At 38.9% G+C, this 19,778-nt stretch overlaps 1 protein-coding gene across 1 annotated transcript in view; it reads right to left on the reverse strand.

The window, feature by feature from the left end:
- Nucleotides 1–19,778, reverse strand: part of cttnbp2 (cortactin binding protein 2) — a 45,769-nt gene that overhangs the window by 8,449 nt on the left and 17,542 nt on the right. The window contains exons 3-11 of the mRNA XM_083553214.1: nt 16,009–16,233; nt 9,950–11,414; nt 8,199–8,405; nt 6,278–6,377; nt 5,035–5,185; nt 4,592–4,813; nt 3,833–3,950; nt 2,955–3,215; nt 1,092–1,187 (exon numbers count right to left, since the gene is read on the reverse strand). Coding sequence (XP_083409340.1) covers nt 1,092–1,187; nt 2,955–3,215; nt 3,833–3,950; nt 4,592–4,813; nt 5,035–5,185; nt 6,278–6,377; nt 8,199–8,405; nt 9,950–11,414; nt 16,009–16,233 — 2,845 coding nt within the window. The remainder of the gene's footprint in view (nt 1–1,091; nt 1,188–2,954; nt 3,216–3,832; nt 3,951–4,591; nt 4,814–5,034; nt 5,186–6,277; nt 6,378–8,198; nt 8,406–9,949; nt 11,415–16,008; nt 16,234–19,778) is intronic.

A 19,778-nucleotide genomic window follows, 5' to 3' on the forward strand; every position in this document is an offset into this window, starting at 1 on the left:
GGTTTCAAAGAAAGAAGAATCAAATTACAGAATAGAAGAAAAAAAAAAAATGTTATTAAATATGTCTTGCAGCATCCTTTAGTTCCTGCTTGTGCCTTGAAATGCAGCTCAAGTGGATTCAGGTGAGGACTTGGCCAAAATATTCTACTGCTTTTCCTTAAAAAAGTCTGCTTCAGATCAATGTCCATCTGTATTGTGAAGCACCCTCCAATGGGTTGTAAAGCATTTTGCTGCATTGGAGCACACAATATAGGCCTATACACTTCTGATTTCACTTACTTAATCACAAAATAGAGCACAGGGAGTCAGTTCCATTAGCAGTCATATATTACCATGCCTTAACAATCCTTCTACCATGCTTGGTTTTATGGTATGCTTTCGATCATGAGCTCTTCTTTCCATTCTCTATACTTTTCTCATCATTCTGTTATATACTATTTGTTAATAGGATGTTGTTCCCAGACTGTAGATTTTTGGTAGATTATTTCTATCAAATTCTAAACCTGAATTCCTGTTTTTGAGGTTTAATAGTGGCTTAAATCTTGTGGGAAACATTATGCATTTACTCAGGATGTATTTACTCAAGATTTCTCTTGCGGCTGTTTAGATTTATAGATTTAGCTTAACGATGGCTTAATGAAATGACAGTACCAGCACTTTGGATGTCATACTGAAAAGTAAATGCAATGGATTCCAAAGCAAATGCGACACACAATTAACCCTAGGCCTGAAATAAATAAAATGAAATTATAAATTTTAGTAAATTAGTAAAATAATTCCATTATTGAATGTCCTGTAGTAGACAACTAAAATTACTGAAACGTTTTCTAACTGTAACCAATATTTATGGGCCAACATACATTTTTTACTTACCCCCTTATCCCATTGAAATACAATAATGCTTTGTCCAGGGACTCATGGTCAAGCAGGGAGTATAAATATGAAATTCATATTGAAATACTTCTGTCAGCTTCCAAGCTCCATATATTATTACCATCGTGGCACGCAATACATAAATCAATATCAGATTGATTTTGAGACAGAGAAAATACAAGGAAGCTTTAGATGAAAATGTGTATTGCAGAGAGTACCTTTGAGGTGGACAGATATCCGCTGGCTCAAACGCTTACGGATCAGGTCCCAAGGGGTCTGGGCCAGCTCCTGTCCAAGAAGCCAAACAGCATCGCCTGCAGTACACAACCAGCAAGCATTAAATGTAGGTGTGCAATGGGTAACATAGAAATATAACTCTTATTGACAGCTGAGCTTTCATCTTGTGTTGACAGAAATGAGTGCTGTACTAGCTGACTGTTAAGAATTTCCTCTCTCATGAATAAACACCTATACTCTTGTTTGATGTCAGGCTTTTATATGATATAATCATATTCTAATTCATTATCTAACGCACCATTATTGATTCCTGACCAAACCTTATTCACTCAACACCAACTGCCTATAAAAAAAATCTATGTATCATATATTTAAACAAAAAAGTAAAAATGTGTCAACAAAAGCAAAACAAACAACCTGTGAGATAGAGAAGTCCAAGTTATAGGTGAGAAGTTGGGTTTATTTTCAGAAGTCATGCATGACAACCATAAGGCAGGCCAAGATCAATTAGACCTTAATGCCAACTCCTTCCCTACTTGGCCCAGAGTGGCTTTGGATAGGGCCCAGGGAACAGAGCCATTTTAAAGAGTCAGTCTGTGTGTGTCTAATTATATTAAAAGTGTGTACGCTTGGAAGGGCAAATGTTTTTGTTTATTTTGCAAGTGTGTGTGTGTGCATGTGTGAACTCTTTATACATCAACATACATACAACTAAAAGTAGTTCTTCATGCAATATAATACTAAAAAGCATAAAAAATAGAACAAAAGGCATGATTTTGCATAAAGTCAGGATTAATATGATGGTGGGTCCTGCAAAATATTCTTATATATAATCTGTTTGCGGATGACATCTGTTAGAGCTGTAACTGATAAGTGAATAGTATGGGGCAGGGAAGTGAGCTACAGAAGACTGAATCTTCCAAAAACAGATCGGAAAATTAAATGGATGCTGAAAACATTTTAAAATTGAGAAGAAAGTTTGTTAGGAAAAAAAAAAAAAATTCCAAAAAAAAAAAAAAAAAAAAGTGTTTTAAGCCCGAAATGTTTTGTCATTTTGCGAAAGATACCTCATGTTGCTATATATAATCATATACATTTGCACCAAAAGATTTGCAAACTTTCATGTAAAGATTTGCAGACTTTAACTTTTAAATTGAAGAATGCAGAGAATCCATTAATTCTTATAAAAAAAACAATATGTAAACTGCATTTGTTCCGTCTATTTAATCTCACTCACTTGACATTACACACTTGAAAAAGCTGAGGTTGGGAAATTAAAAACTTGATAAATGACCAAGAAAAACTTTTAGGAAGCAGCAGCTGTTTACAAGGCTGAGACGCCTTAGAATAGCAGGTTGCCCAGCCTCAAACATGCTTTTGGTTTTCAGATCACTTACCACAGGCCATACTTAACTATTTAGCAATGCACACCACACACAGTGTAGCAGCTGTTTCTACACTCAAAATGGCACTACATAATTATCCTGCTTCAAGTGATTTTATTAACACCTTTCAGAGCTAAGACTACAGGTTTCAGAACATTTGTCTGAAGTGTGACAGGGTCAAAAGAATAAAGCAAGGCAATTTGCACCAAATAATGTCTGAAAATTTGTTGAATGAAAAACGGTTTGAAGGAAAAAAAAAATCTGAGGATGGTTATGTGGTGATTGATTCTGCATTAAGTAGAAATGCTGATTTGAAAGGTCATCTTCCCATTTGCCTTCAGTACACAATTAGAGACACAAATGAGTAAGAAGAAAAATCTGTAAAAGCTACCTAATAATAGCAAAAATCTAGAGCAAAGGAAGTGCATATGGTGTCTTTAAAAAGTTTCCGAGGCTCACCTATTTTTACTGAGGCCACACTGTTTACGGAAAGACCCAAAAGGTTATCTGCTCCTCCCAGTCCCTCCTGCCTCTCCCAGCTCCCACACACCAGTTGCAGGTGATCGGTTAGCAGGTGACCAAGAATTCGCCATAACTCTGGCCAGCTGGTGCGACGCTGGATGCTAACTGTGCCGATAGTAGCGCCATCCTCCATTAAATCAACAGGACACAGGTGCTCATGTGAGCCCATGTAGACCTGCACCACCACCATGTAGCAGTCTGGCAGAGTGGACATCAAAATGCAAGAGTCATCATTAAAAGTTTAGTTCAACTTAACTTTATATGTACTATACAAAAGCTACAACACACCTTGCTTAAGGACCTTCATGAGTACTTCAAAACTAGCTCATCAACAGGGTTCTCAAGAGCCACATGGCTTAATAAAATTATTTTGCTGCATTTAATAATGCAATGAGCTTATATTTTGCCATGGACACCATAAAGACTAAAAGCTCTACATTATGCGCATTATATGGTTAATGCACAAAGTATAACATATTGGCATTTAGACAGTGCATGTTGTACCTAAAAGACTGCAATTTGAGATTTATTCACAGAGAGTATACTTTAGAAAAAAATCACCTTTAAAAAAATATCCTATGTAAATTATTATATATTCACAGTAAAATAAGAGATAGTAGTAAGACGGGATTAAAAAAAAATCCCGTTTATCCCAATTATCCATTTCCGGATGGCTGCTGCATATGTAGATGAGGAGCATTCAGTTCTGTACATCATACATACAGCACTTTAGTACATATATGGCTTACATTGAATGACTAATACAATATAGGCACATGCAAATACACACACCACATGTGCGCACACACACTCACCCAGGTTCTCCAGCAGGTCTTTGCAATCATCTGTAGCCACATCATGTATAGTGCGGTTGCATTTGTCCCGCTTCTCTATATCCTGTTGACTGTGGCTACACAATACTTCCAGGCATTTCTGAAAGCCAAACAGTGCGACGTGTAAACAAGCGAAAGTTCATTCAAATATAAATAGGATGATGTCCACTGAACTGTGACAACACAATGCATATAGTTTTTGTCCATTCGTCTCCTCTGTGCTCCATGGGATGACTGCGTTCTGACACCAGCTTCCGAGCAATGCAAAAATGTGTGTGTAATGTATATGTGGCAAATACAGACTATTCTATTCTAATTGCACTCTAATTGGTGAACTCTACCTGGATGACAACGTCCCGATCCACAAGGTGTAATGACTGACTAAATAAGTTGATGAGCATGAAAATAAATTTAATCCTAAAATATGGCCTTCTGAATTACCAGCTTTTAACTGAACATATAGGAGATTTTGGACTGATTAGTTAGATCAGGAGAGTTTAATTAATAGAGTTTGCTATCAACATCAAAATAATCTCTCATGGTGTACTTGTACAATGGTGCATATTGTGGCCCTACAATTTATGACACTATTTACATTTTTTGTTAGTAAATGTAAACAGAGACAATATTTTGTGGAATCAATGTGGCAGAGTTGTGTATTCCTAAAACCTAATTCTATAGATTGTAAGTACTTATACTTGTGTGTGTGAGTGGCCATTTATATGTGCAAGTTTTCCTTACCTTGTAGCCTCTGGATGCAGCAATATGTGCAGCAGTCCATCCATCCTGGTTGGCAAGGTTTAGTGTATGACGGATCATGACGGTTCTGGGGTGTGTGTGCTGGGCGTCTATGCTGTCCGCTGAGCCACCCGTCTCAGCCAAAGGAGACGGATGGTACAGCAGAAGCTTTAGGGCATCCACATGTCCCGAACTAACTGCAGCGTGAAGTGCAGTGCAGCTATCCTGTATGCAAGAGAGCCACTGATGAAGACAATCTTGTAGTTCAGATGCAAATTAAAAAAAATGCAGAATCAAACACATGCAAAGCATGCTAAATAAATCGGTGTTTAATTGGCAGAGGCAAAATAAGAACTTATTAGTCTAAGGGAAAAAACAGTAATACACTGTTTTTCTGTGAGTGTAATTAAAAAAAAAAAAAAAAAAAAAAAAAAAAAAAAACTCACAGCAGTAATGTGTGAACGGTTTGCTCCAGCATCCAGCAGGGTTCTCACACACTCTGCGCTGCCATGCTCAGAGGCCAGGATCAATGCAGTCTGACCCCCTACGCATTCACGCTCCACTTCCGTGCCATGTCCCAGCAGAACCCTCACACACCTGCAAGTATGCATCCAGTTGCAATGATGCATCTAATCTAATTTCGCTTTGAAATAGATCAAGTTAGGATCTAAGCGCAAAACACAAGTACTTCGAGGCACGATAGCAATTTGCCAATGTTGTGTCATGCCTGTGTGTTTAGAGCACACAAGGACATGCCTGACTTGTGTTTAATATAGCCTTGAGCCACATCTACATGACTAGCAGAGCAATCATTCAAGAGTTTACTAAATTTAAGATAGCAAAAGCTCTGTGAAAATTTTTAGAGAGACACTCCTCTCTTCCATTCAATTAATTGTGACAATAAATAACCATCCACTATTTTGGATGGTATACTCTACTGGCAAAATAATTTAAATACATCAGGCTCCAGATCCACTGTGGATAAGTCAGTTAACGAAAATGAAAGATCAAATGTACATGTAGATTCTTGGTACATTTTATATATATATATATATATATATATATATATATATATATATATATATATATATATATATATATATATATATATATATATGTGTATAAAAATTACAAATATTATTAATCAAATGGTTAAATAGACATTTTTGCATATTATAATACAGTACAGTCACTTTATTAGGAACACCATTACACCTTCTCTCATTCATGCAATTACCAAGCCAGGTCAAGAGTTTCAGTTAATGCTCAAATCAAACATTAGAACATGAAACCAATGTCAGTAACTATGATTTTGCTGAATTTCTGGCACCCATGAGCCAGTTTTCAAGTATTAATATACAAAGTGGTTTCTCCTGGTGTTTTTTTTTATTCACACCATTCAAAGTTGACACAGTGTGGAAAAAAAAAACATTTGGTGAGCAGCAGAGATGTGAAAAGAAATATCTCGTTGCTGGAAGGAGTCAGAGGGGAATGAACATTTTGAATTGAACTGAAATAACCACGCTCCGTCATGCGTTTGGGAGGTGAAGTAAACTCTGAAAGACACAGGAACAACATGCCAAACTCCATAAAATAGAGTGACCTGAAATGGGATCAAACCATGAGCTGTATGACTTGTATGTTTTAAAAGGAACAGCAGCAAAGATTAAAGCAGGAAGATCTGCTCACCCATGGTGGCCATTAGCAGCAGCAATGTGTAAGGAGGTAAATCCATTTTCATCAGAAGCATCAGCAGACGCTCCCAAACTCAGCAGCAGACTTAAGCATTCTACAGGGATTAGAACATTCAGTATGCACATACAGTGAGGAAAATAAGTATTTGAACACGCTGCTATTTTGCAAGTTCTGCCACTTAGAAATCATGGAGGGTCTGAAATTGTCATCGTAGGTGCATGTCCACTGTGAGAGACATAATCTAAAAAAAAAATTCCAGAAATCACAATATATGATTTTTTAACTATTTATTTGTATGATACAGCTGCAAATAAGTATTTGAACACCTGAGAAAGTCAATGTTAATATTTGGTACAGGAGCCTTTGTTTGCAATTACAGAGGTCAAACGTTTCCTGTAGTTTTTCACCAGGTTTGCACACACTGCAGGAGGGATTTTGACCCACTCCTTCACACAGATCTTCTCTAGATCAGTCAGGTTTCTGGCCTGTCGCTGAGAAACACGGAGCTTGAGCTCCCTCCAAAGATTCTCTATTGGGTTTAGGTCTGGAGACTGGCTAGGCCACGCCAGAACCTTGATATGCTTCTTACAGAGCCACTCCTTGGTTATCCTGGCTGTGTGCTTCGGGTCATTGTCATGTTGGAAGACCCAGCCTCGACCCATCTTCAATGCTCTAACTGAGGGAAGGAGGTTGTTCCCCAAAATCTCGCAATACATGGCCCCGGTCATCCTCTTCTTAATACAGTGCAGTCACCCTGTCCCATGTGCAGAAAAACACCCCCAAAGCATGATGCTACCACCCCCATGCTTCACAGTAGGGATGGTGTTCTTGGGATGGTACTCATCAATCTTCTTCCTTTAAACACGTTTAGTGGAATTATGACCCAAAAGTTCTATTTTGGTCTCATCTGACCACATGACTTTCTTCCATGACTCCTCTGGATCATCCAAATGGTCATTGGCAAACTTAAGACGTGCCTGGACATGTGCTGGTTTAAGCAGGGGAACCTTCCGTGCCATGCATGATTTCAAACCATGACGTCTTAGTGTATTACCAACAGTAACCTTGGAAACGGTGGTCCCAGCTCTTTTCAGGTCATTGACCAGCTCCTCCCGTGTAGTTCTGGGCTGATTTCTCACCTTCCTTAGGATCATTGAGACCCCACGAGGTGAGATCTTGCATGGAGCCCCAGTCCGAGGGAGATTGACAGTCATGTTTAGCTTCTTCCATTTTCTAATGATTGCTCCAACAGTGGACCTTTTTTCACCAAGCTGCTTGGCAATTTCCCCGTAGCCCTTTCCAGCCTTGTGGAGGTGTACAATTTTGTCTCTAGTGTCTTTGGACAGCTCTTTGGTCTTGGCCATGTTAGTAGTTGGATTCTTACTGATATGGGGTGGACAGGTGTCTTTATGCAGCTAACGACCTCAAACAGGTGCATGTAATTTAGGATAATAAATGTAGTGGAGGTTGACATTTTAAAGGCAGACTAACAGGTCTTTGAGGGTCAGAATTCTAGCTGATAGACAGGTGTTCAAATACTTATTTGCAGCTGTATCATACAAATAAATAGTTTAAAAATCATACATTGTGATTTCTGGATTTTTTTTTTTAGATTATGTCTCTCACAGTGGACATGCACCTACGATGACAATTTCAGACCCCTCCATGATTTCTAAGTGGGAGAACTTGCAAAATAGCAGGGTGTTCAAATACTTATTTTCCTCACTGTAGATACACATACTCACACACACTGTGTATATACAGTGACTATATTGCACTTAGAAAATGTATACATAAATACAATTCAATCTTTGACTCTTTTCATAAGAATTACTCCCAAAAAAACAAGTGTAACAGACTCTACCCAGTCTTTCGAATTTTCTACATTTAGCAGAAAATCCCAGTGTATCCATACCTGTGTGTCCATTTTGAGCAGCAGAAAACAAGGCAGAGGTTAGGTCTTGTTGGAGGTGACTAACATCCATTGATGGATCTTGATTAAGCAGCATAGACAATAAAGTGACATTTCCCTGGGAAGCAGCTTGGAGCAAAAGGGTGTGCCCGTCATCCAGGGGGACGGGTTCACCACAGGTTAACGGGGAGACTATGGAGGGACACCAGCCTGAGAGGGGTAAGCGCAGCAGTTACTCAAGGGAGTGCATCGAAAGGTTGCACCAAAATGTGCTCCATAACTGTAAACAGTCACCCAGTTCTCTCCTGTTGACATTAACTGAATAAACTGGACCTGAGTCAGCTATGTTGCTATTTTGGAGGTGACTATTTCAGGAGGCCCACATTTTGGCACGATGCCAGAAACATTGCATTCTAATAGATTGAAATTGTTGTCTATGGTAAATGTTGCAATTTGTTTGTAAAATTGTCCATCAGCATTTAAGTCAGGACATTGTCAGAAAAATTCATGCAAACTGCACTAGATAAACGTGGTAAATGCAGTTCCATATCTGTTAAACTCATTATAATCAGGCAATCAGACATATCTGTAAAAGTAGAATAAAAATAAAACAACTGAAATATGTTTTAGAAATGAAGTGTTTAGGAAAAGCAACATAACCATTCAAAACCAGAAAAAAAAGATAGCATTGCTAAAATGTGTGTGATTGTAAATAACTGAGTATATAGAGAATATATATCTCTGTTAGCACAAAAAGAGCCAGTGGCAAACTGAAAAAAGAAACAAAAGAGATATATTATTTTTGAAGGTAAAAAGGTTTAAACAAGGCACATAAGCTGTGAAGCCTCAGAATGCTTGTGCTAGACACTACAAGGTGAAGTGCCTGTTCTTAGCATCAGATATATTAGCAATAAATGCTGCAGGTGGAATACTCCCTCTGCTTTAAGAGGTCCTATCTATTCTCTCACACAGAAAAATACCTCTTTTTCCAGATAAGGCTGTATTGTATGATCATTTTGTGGCACAAGTATTAACTAAAACTAACAGGCTAATTCTAAGTATTTAATCAAGTAAAACTATTAAATGGCATTGAAACTTGTATTGTGAACGATATCAGTCATTCTAGTCCTGTATTTATTAATCAATTTGCCTAACCTGTTTAGTTGGTTAATTTAAATGTAACAGGACATCGTATTCAGGAAAATAAACACATGTCTCAATGAGTTTGTACAGATATAAGAAATAAACAAATAAATAGGCAAATGGCAGGCACTGCAGGTGATTGGGTTAATGATAGGGCAGACAGGAACAGGCACATGCTGTAGACAGATGGAAGTGGAGGGAACAAAAGGGAAAGAGCAGCATCTGGCATCAGCTTCAGAGTGAAGTAGGTTATAGCGAAGTGTCCTTAAGAAACAGATGTTCATGTGAAGATTGAAGCTTTAACTCCAAACCCATTCACACATTGCAACTAGTAGCAGTGTGAAAAGGTTATTGGGTTGCTATATAGCATATATGATCTTGGTTTTGCAGATTTTTCTAATTAACAGATAACATGACTGCTTGCAATATCATTTTTGAAGGTATAATTTCCATATACTAAATAATAGAAATGTTTCTATTGGTCCATAAGCATGGTATTGTTTATTAACCTCCCAATGAGCTCAGGAGGTGCACACTGAGCTTGGAAATAAAGCATTGCACAGTAGTGGAGAGGTAGTAAAAGAGTGGATGGGACCTAAATATCCGTTTACCTGATGCTGCTGCCAGGGGGCTGCCTGAGTGCTGGGGGCTATGGGATGGAACACTAGCAGGATTTACAGAAGGGCTACTGACAATGGTTGCGATGATGGAGGACGTGGTGCTGACAGGGGAACAATCCACACATGCTGCCGCCTGCGGCTCCCGATGCCTGCCAGTGCAGGGCTCACCCACCTGAGATGCAGTCAAGGCTGGCACGGCACCCCCCAGATCCATGGAGGGTTTGGGAGGAAGCTGGGGGATGCTTGCCGACTTAGGTGGTCCTACCCCAAGCCCAATCGCTGGGGACCTGCTGGCTTCACCCACTACTTTGATTGGTGGATGAGGAGGGGATGGCGTCTGAGATAGTCCAGGTTTTTTTGGTGGGATGGGTGGTGGATTGCCTCTGTCAATACGTGCCACTGTGGGTGACTTGATGCCAATCTGTGGATGAGCCAGACGACCAGCAAAAGGTCCTCCCTCTGAAGCGGAATGAGACAGCCCAGGCCGAAGGGCTGTAGTAGGGCCTGCTGTTGGTGGACTGGTAAAACGTGAAAGAACTTGTGTCACTGTGTGACGTGCCTGCTGCTTAGCAGCAAAGTTGTCTCGGTTAGTTGGGGACAGGTCTCGAGATGGAGGGCCTGGGTTAGACATGCCATTTTGGTCCTGCTCGGAAGCAGAGGGCTGGAATTTATAGCGGGCTGCCTGAACACGAGAACCCGTAGGCAGGGCAGTGCCAGTGACAGGTGAATGTAAACTGTGAGCGGAGTTCAGTGCCATCTGGCTCTCCCCTCCATTCTCTGCCTGAGTGCTTCCATGGTGTAGACCTCTTACAGTAGTAGGGGTCTTGGGGAGGTTCATGCTTGTGTAGTTGGTGCCTGTGGGCTTGACAGGGATGCTTATAGGCAGTTTCTTAGGCATTTCACTCTCAGGCAGTGGGTCTGTCTGTGAGGCAGCCATTCGGGAGCTGGTCACCTCCGTCCCCACAGCAACTGACACTATGCTCTTAGGTTTGACTGGTGTAGCTCTGGGGGCAGATACTGCTGCTGAGGATAAAGCCTGAGCATCTTTGCCCTGCTCTATCCTGAGCTGCTTTACCTGTTGCCGCAGATTGTCACTTTCCACACGCAGTTCAGCGGCTCGACTCTCCTCACGACTCAATCGTGCTCGCAGCTGCTCACGCTCTGTGTCAAACTCGGCCAGCTGTTTCTCCATTTCTGCTTCCATCTGCTGACTGCGTTTGCGCTCTGTAGCCAGCTCCTCTTCAAGGCGACTTGAGGTACGGCCCTCTTGCTCAGAGGATGATGAGAGCTCCTCAACTCGTTGGCTCTCCTCCACCACACGCGCTGCCAGCTGCTTGCACTCACGCACCAGCATCATTACCACATGCTTGTTCTTCTCGCGCTCGTCCTTCAACTGTGCTGAAAGCTTGCGATGCTCCTGCTCCAGATTATGCAGCTGCATTTTTTCCAACTCCAACTAAACAGAGCAGTAATACAGAACACAGTCAGACACATTTATTCAGATTATACTTATTAATGACAGGAGTGTTTAAACACAACTTATAGCTAGCCTGGGTGCCAGGGGTTAACAGATTAAGTGTCTGGGTGAGCTGTGTTTATTTTTAGTTGTCCAGTGGACAAGTCAATTCAGTAAACTGCTAGTATAGCAGTCCCCAGTGGTTATTTTCTATAGATATATAAACATATGCTACACCGTGACACACCCTAATGCTGTAATTATAATGTACACCATTCCTTCCAAATCCCACTCTTTGCTGCATTACAGACATTAATATTTTTTTTTTTTACTAGAAATATAGCAGAGGATCATTTCAGAATTAGGAAAAAGTCAAGTCAAGTCAAGTCAAGTTTATTTGTATAGCGCTTTTCACAACAGACATTGTCTCAAAGCAGCTTTACAGAAAACAACAGTGAAGGTGAATGGTGTGCGTTTGTCCCTGATGAGCAGCCGTGGCGACAGTGGCAAGGAAAAACTCCCTTAGATGATATGAGGAAGAAACCTTGAGAGGAACCAGACTCAAAGGGGAACCCATCCTCATATGGGTGACATCAAAAGTTTGGTCATAAATCTTTCAACAATACAGAACAATTTGTGATCATCATAGATCCAGCAGGTATGTATAAATATTACAAAGTTGTTATATAGAGCTCCTGCTAGCACACTTACTACACAGTTGAAAGTTTTATAATCAAAATGTTTGCCTAAGACTTGTAGTTTGCACCCGCAGCACAGCATCAGAAAAAGAAAAACATATCAGCATTAAAGTAGTTAGAGGTATTGTAAAGTACCAAACAAAGAATCATCTGCTTATAAGTAACTATCATGCTCACTTTAGCATCTTTGTAAGTTAAGCATGAGCAGAACAATTTTAGCATTGTAGTTTGTGTTTTGATAATGATGGGTCACTCTGGGGAAGAAAAACAGCAAAAAATGAGAATGAGCAGATTGACAGTTTACTTACAACAGACAATGATTTGGTTCTGGAAAAAAGTGCACAAAGTATGTCTAGCCAATAAAAACATATTTAAAATGCTTCTTATCTATCCAGAGGCACCTTAACAAGTAAAATGTTTTTTGTTCAGTGACAAATGTCTTGTTTTTGATAATAAAATGTTTACATTTCTTCTTCTTCTGGCTTCTCCCATTAGGGGTCGCCACAGCCGATCATCCGTCTCCATACCCCCCCTGTCCTCTACATCTGCCTCATTCAAACCAACTACCTGCATGTCTTCCCTCACCATATCCATAAACCTTCTCCTTGGCCGTCCTCTTTTCCTCCTTCCTGGCAGCTCCATCCTCAGCATTCTCCTACTGATATACCACATGCCCCTCCTCTGCCCATATCCAAACCTCTCAATCGGGCCTCTCTCACTTTGGCCCCAAAACGTCCTACATGCGCTGTCAACCTGTCCTTTACCACTGCAAACAGGAAAGGACTCATAGCCGATCCTTGATACAGTCCCACCTCCACCTGTCCAACCAGTCTGCCGTTTCTACTGCACACTTCACTGCTATCACACTGTCCTCATACATGTCCTGCACCACTCTTAAATACTTCTGACACACCTGACTTCCTCCTTCTTGTTGTTTAGTGAACCCTTAGATTTCCAAATAAACCGGGATTTGCAGCAGTGGATGCATTTTTCACTCATTTTTTCAATAATATTGTATACAGCATTTTTTTTTTATTTTGTATACTGCTTATAAGAAAATTATCAAATACATTTGTTATACATTTTCCATTCAAAACCTGTGATCTAAAATCGATGCTTGAGGCTTAGACCTTTAGAATCATTTATAGTTTTTACTCTTGTCCCTTTTCATTCAATCTATTGTTAAATATTAACACCTGAGAACAATTGATTTTTTTTTACCCCTTTTCTCATATATGACATGGCAGGACAAATAAAAGGTCCATGGGCTATAGTTTAGGTCTCTCTGTTACCTAGCCTCATTTTAATCCCTTTTAATAAATAAAACTCAATATACATCCTGCTTCAGCCTGCTGTAATTCAAAACATTGCCTATTAGTACTGCTTTTTAAAATAGCTGGAAGGGAAGAGCTTAGCACACTATCCTACCTTATTTTCAGACATGTTACAAGTACTGTACTGCTAGAAATAATAAAAAATAAACCAATACACCACACAATAATTGTGGCTCACATGTAAAAACAAGTGCCGCAGAAGCTTTGTTCCATCTTTCCAACATAATTAACATTAGCATTGTTCACATCATTTACATTGCCAGAGATATGCAGCTGTCAGTTATTATGTGACTGACATGCAATTGGGTAAAGACCAGGTATTTTTAGATACACATACCAACATCTATAAAATCAACAGATTATGCATTATTCATTATGCAGCAGTAGGAAAATGTGCAGGTGTGTACATATTCATATGAAATGCAATTATAAATGGAACTATGGTGGATCTTCATGGCTTCTTTGATAACATCCACCAGATTACATCTATTTCAGGAGCTACTTTATAACAATGAATGGGCATATCCAAAACAGCAGCAAGTCTGCAGTCACAGCAGAGCAACTCCACAGCAGAGCAACTCCAACATAACATGGTCTATTAAATTCATATTATTCACCAGTGAGCCTGGCATATGAGCGCATCATGGTTAACCAGTTATAATAGAAGTGATCTGTCACCATAACAACCAAGTGTGAATGTTTTATTCTTGGAAGAGAGGGAAATGAGTCTCAGTTTCAGAGAAGGCTGAGCTGGAAGGCAGTAAAGTTAAAAGATACCAATGTAGGGAAAAACAGTCTGGAACTTGACCTCTCATAAAGCTAGTGAGCTAATGGAGAAAGGCACTCATGATGTTGGAACTGGTAAATTCTGTAATCACAACCTTCAATGATGAGCTCATGCTGATGGAGTAAAAAGGTGATACAGTTAGGAAGGTTAGCTTAATAGTTTATAGCTGAAACTGTGTATGTGAGCTTGTTATTTTTATTACAAGGCATTTTACCATTCAGAGAACAAAATATGCAGTTATGCTAAGAATATGCATATTAATATGTTAAAACACTTTCCAAGTTCTGACAGATGAAGCTGCATCAACTAAAGAGACAATCTGTAAATAGGAAGATGAGGGGGTGGGCTCAATGAGCTGTGGCTCTAACAGGAGATAAAAAGCTTCAAACATTAACATTAACAGCCTTTGGGCCAAATAGAGTTCTATTGTGTATATTGGTTGCTTCTACTACTCTACTGAACACATTAATATAAAGGTAAGTCGAAAATCTTCCAAATGGTAAATATATGAATACAGGTTTGAACGATCACTGCTCAAGTTTTACTGTTTTGCATTTGGCTTGTAAGTATGAAATAGTCAAAATCAACCTGCTACTCCTGGGCCCCTGAGCGAGGCCCTTAACCCTATAGCTGCTCAGTTGTATGAATGAGATAAATGTAAGTCGCTCTGGATAAGGGCGACTGCTTAATGCTGTAAATATAAATGTAAGTCAAGTGTTGATATAAAGCAAGGAGGCCTCACATTCCAATGTGAAACTCCACATTTCACATATAGTTCCCATTTGCTGTCATAATAATCACCATTCTTGGGTCTCCAAACTTAAATAAAGGGAAAACTTAATGCTACAGCTTTTTAGACATCCTAAACAATTGTGTTCCTCCAACTTTGTAGTAACAGTTTGGTGAAAAAACTCAAGTCGCTATGTACGCAATGTACTTCTTTTTTTTTTAAATGAACACTGAAACACTTATGAGTTTTAGTTAAAGAAAATGTAATGCTACAGCATACAAGGACTTCCTACAAAAGTGTGTGCCTTACAGTTTGGACAAGGTCTACAATATTGGTGTGATGATCAAGTGTTCACAATCTTTTGGCCTAAAAGTGCTCCACAGTAACACAGTTGAAGCCCTAAACCTAAAAAGGATTTCTGTAGCTCTCTAATCTCCCAAACTGGATGCAATCTTATATTCACACATTTGGCTTGCAGATGACATGAAAGGGATGCAATTGGAGAGCTGTGAAAGAGGATCTAAGTGCTGGGGTGTGTGGTGATCAGGGTGGGTGTGTGGCCAGCTCCTGAATCATGTAGATCATATTAACCTGTGAGTAAACAGGTGTCTTGAAAATGAGATGTGCTTAACATTACTCTGTTTTGTACCAGCAAGTAACCATTACTCGCTTACATTTTTATAATAAAACATAAAAAAAAGTAAATGAATAATTTATAGCATATAACATTAATTGATAATTTTATTATCAATTAGAAATATTTACTAATAATTAGTAGCATATAATAATTACAAAAATGTAAATTTATATTGGGCTGAAACACATACACTTTGAATACTAGCATCAGCAAAAAACTGAGCCAGCAACATGTATTACTGTTCCAAACCAAATCAAATATAAAAGTCACATACACCATAATACAAAATAACCGGAGTAAAATAACCACATACAAGTGGAACATACAAATATAGTTACAACCAGTTACAAGTACTTAATTAAAACACACTTTCTGTTCTATTTGATAGACACACACGCAAAGCCCTACCCTCTTTTGTCTGCTCTCGGCGGCAGCTAGCTGTGCAGACATTCTTTCCTGCATCTTGCGGCAGTGAGCCATAACGGCCTCAAGAACAGTGATGGGGCTGGCACTGACAGCCCGCCGCTCCTTGTGCCCAGGCCCAGACTCAAAGTCCCTCTGCAGGGCCAAGAATGGGTCAGTCATGCTAAAATGGCCATAACGTTCTTGGAGGAACACCTCTTTCCTCCGAGCCTGTAGAGGGAGACAAAGGGAGAGAGAGAGAGAGAGATGTCAATATAAACACCCAGATATGTGCACAACAGACTGGCATTATTGTATCAGATGTAGCACAATGCACAGGCATGTACAAACACACACACGCACGCACACGCAGGGCAGGCTCACACTCTTCCAGAGGAATCCATTAAACGCAGTGTCCAGTTAGACTCTGTGTAAAGACCAGAACCAGCAGAGGGTCAGACCCCACTTTCCCCCACCAAACAAATTATCGGTGTCCTTTTTACTTAGTACACATTTAAACATGATTAAATAAATGAACAATTTTGCCTTTAACACAAAAGCAAACTGAATCAGTCCATATTTCTTGCACATAAAGTCAGATTGACAATTTAGTCTACAATCTCTCAAAGGATAGATTGTAAAGGACAGTAACAATGTACAATGCTTATTGCACATTTTGGCGTTTTGTCTAATGAGTGTTTTAAAAAAATTAAGAATGTATGCTTCCACATGTCACTTTGGGTAAGCAACATGTTTAATAAATGTAAAAATAAATAAATAAATAAATAAATAAATAAATAAATAAATAAAAAATACTGCTTGTCAAGTCATATCAACTGCTGATCAATCTGTTTTGAGAAATCTTTGCCAGCAGCATATAGATCCAGATGACTCCATATTTAGAGCAGAAAAGAGAGTAAGACCTAGCCTGAGAGTGGGAGGAACAGAACAAGAGACACAAGAATGCCTGAGGTTACTGCCTCCTAAGTGCGTCAACCTCACCAAAGAAGGAAAAGACTAAACAGTAAATCCACACTTGTGCTCTCTTTCTCTCTCTAACCTGTCAGTGTCATGCATAGCATCAACATTTATTTGGTGAATTTAAGGCACTTTTTATATTTTAAGAAAAGATGGGATTAATGTCATTTAGAGTAAATTAACCTATATTAACCTTTGTTGCTCTCAAGACTAATATCCTATTATATTACAGCATGAAGGTTTTTGTTGCCAGGCTCCATTGATTGTCATTTTTAAAAACTATATTTTTTTTAAATAACTTTTTTTATAACTATATAACTTGTGTTGTTTCTGAGAAGCTGATTTTTTTTTACCTCCTTATATAATGCAGTCCTAAACTGTGTGAATATTTATGTTCAGTAATTATTTTTGTCTTCAACATTTTTTTTTTTTTTTGGTTATTACTTTTGTTTAATATTTTTTTTTTCTGGAATAGCCTTTGAGTAAAGCTGCTGCTCCTTTGAATTGAGAGGAGCCCACTAAGGTAGTTTAGGCATATTAAAAATCATGTCTCCTAATAGGATCTTGCTGGAAATGTATCAGGCATGTACCAATAAACTTCTGTTGTTAGCTATTTTGGCAATAAAGGCTGTATGTTGAGTTAGTTTCAGAAAACAATAAATCTATACTGCTATACAAGCTGCACATTGACTACTCTAAAATAAATACAATTTTCAGTACCCTTGAAGATGTACTAAAAGGGTTGCCGAAATGTGAGGAGTGTACTCACTTTTGTGAGATACTGTATACAGGTACATGTAAGAGAATGTATACATGTGTGCATTTTGAATCTAAACTTTTACATTTGGGTACTGTTTTACTGTATTTGTGTGTATTTTGTGCAAATTTCAGCTCTGTGGAAAATATAAGTAGTGACTAACTAACAAACTAACTAGCCTTCATATATAATTATATTATGTCATCTATGTTTTTTTTTTATAGCTTAGTCGTTTAGGTTTTTGTGCTAACAAAACATGAGTCTTATAATTTTTTCACCTTATTTACCTACAATTTATAAGAATACATAGGAACAACTGGCTTATAAGTTAAACGTTTCTGACTTAACTTTGCAAGGAGTCTAAACAAATGTGAAGAAAGTGTTAAGAAAATAATGCAAACACAAAGAAACACAGTTTACAGTAACAGGCTATCAGCCAGTTCTGATTCTACTGTTACTTTTACCATCAACTGCAAAGATGCAAGTAAATGGAGAAAGAGAGAAATAGACAGAGAGCCAGTCTCTAAAAGTAAACAGATGGAGAGCGAGCGTAAAATGCATGTGTGGCTGTGACATATAGGACTCGGCACTTTAAGACCAGTAGCCATCTGCTGCTTTTCACTGGGCTTTCACAAATCCCTTTTCTATTCAGGGTCTCTACTTCCTCTTGTCCTACTCTTCTTTATCCACCACAGCAGTTATATTTCACAAGTTGCTCTTCTCTGCAAATGCAAAGTACTCTCTTTTTGAGTATGGTTACAAGGAATGAAGCAGCTCTTAGATCAACTTCTACATAGAGCTGCCATTTGTATGTTTACAGTCAGCCTTCTCATGTGTGTGCTAATGCTAATTATACAGCTATCAAGGTTTCCCTTATATAATTGATGTGCTTTTGGATTACTTAAATATCACAGGATCACCTCCAGGTTTGACTGTAATCTGTTCAAGTTCTGGTTGCTCTGTTGTAGCTTAAAGATTTAGGCACCGAATAGAGATATGTACAATTTTGGTCGTTGATATAAGGTATTTTCGAAAATCCAGTATGGAATGTAATCAGATAAGAGCTGTCTGCACAACTGAACCTTGGTTTAAAGCCTACTTAGAAATTAGTCTTGACTGTTCCAAATTGAAAAATATAGCAAATGCCATTTAGAGCTTGCATCTGCAAATGCATTATATGCAAAGAGTATTGAGGGCTTGCAAAAGCACCAAACAGCTCCTTAGCTGTGCTACTGTGCTAATAAGAATTATTGGGGGGAGCAGAGTGGAGCGAGGAGTTAGGAGTGCCAGTGCTGGGCTTTCTCTTGGGTCACACACTCTCACTGGGACTCCATGAGTAGTCTGATTTTAACCACTAGCATTCAGGCCTACGTTATTATTAGCATTAACCTTTATAGGCACGCACTGGCAGGACTGATGGATTCAGGCAACCTGCCAAAGATACAGAGAGCAAAGAGACAAGCAGAGGGGGGGAAAAAAGCTCCCAGGGTACAAAGAACTATCCAGCTTAATAAATAATGGTATTCGAAATTGTTTCTACATTTGACAAATGTTGCCTACATCAACCTGTCTGGAAGGACTTTGCATGGTTCTCCTTGCATGCCAATGCTTTTAAAAACCCAGTGTAAAGTTTTTATGCAAACCTTTATATATCCAGTTATCTTTGTTGTTGCTAAATCGATTTTAAAAATCTTTTTTCCAGATATTTCAGATATAATAAAGCTTGTTCAAGGTTTGTTCAGATAGTACATGGGCTGAAATGAGCAGGGAAGAAACCTGAGACAACAGACCCACAGGGTGCAACATTATCTTTCACTGCCAACGATTCCAATCATGAGTCTCCGTCCATACATCCTGGACCATATGTTTTTGGAAGAACTGACCGTCAATTGAGAAAGCTCTTTCATTTCCAATATTTAAGAAATCACGTGTGTATGTGGGCAAGAAAAGAAGCAGAAGGAATGAAGGAAAAGGTGACTTCACTTACATATAATTGCCAAGAGAAAGACCAGCTGGAATGTAGTCTATGCAGTAGACACTG

This window comes from Silurus aristotelis, assembly GCF_946808225.1.
Source record: "Silurus aristotelis genome assembly, chromosome: 10".
Taxonomy (NCBI): domain Eukaryota; kingdom Metazoa; phylum Chordata; class Actinopteri; order Siluriformes; family Siluridae; genus Silurus; species Silurus aristotelis.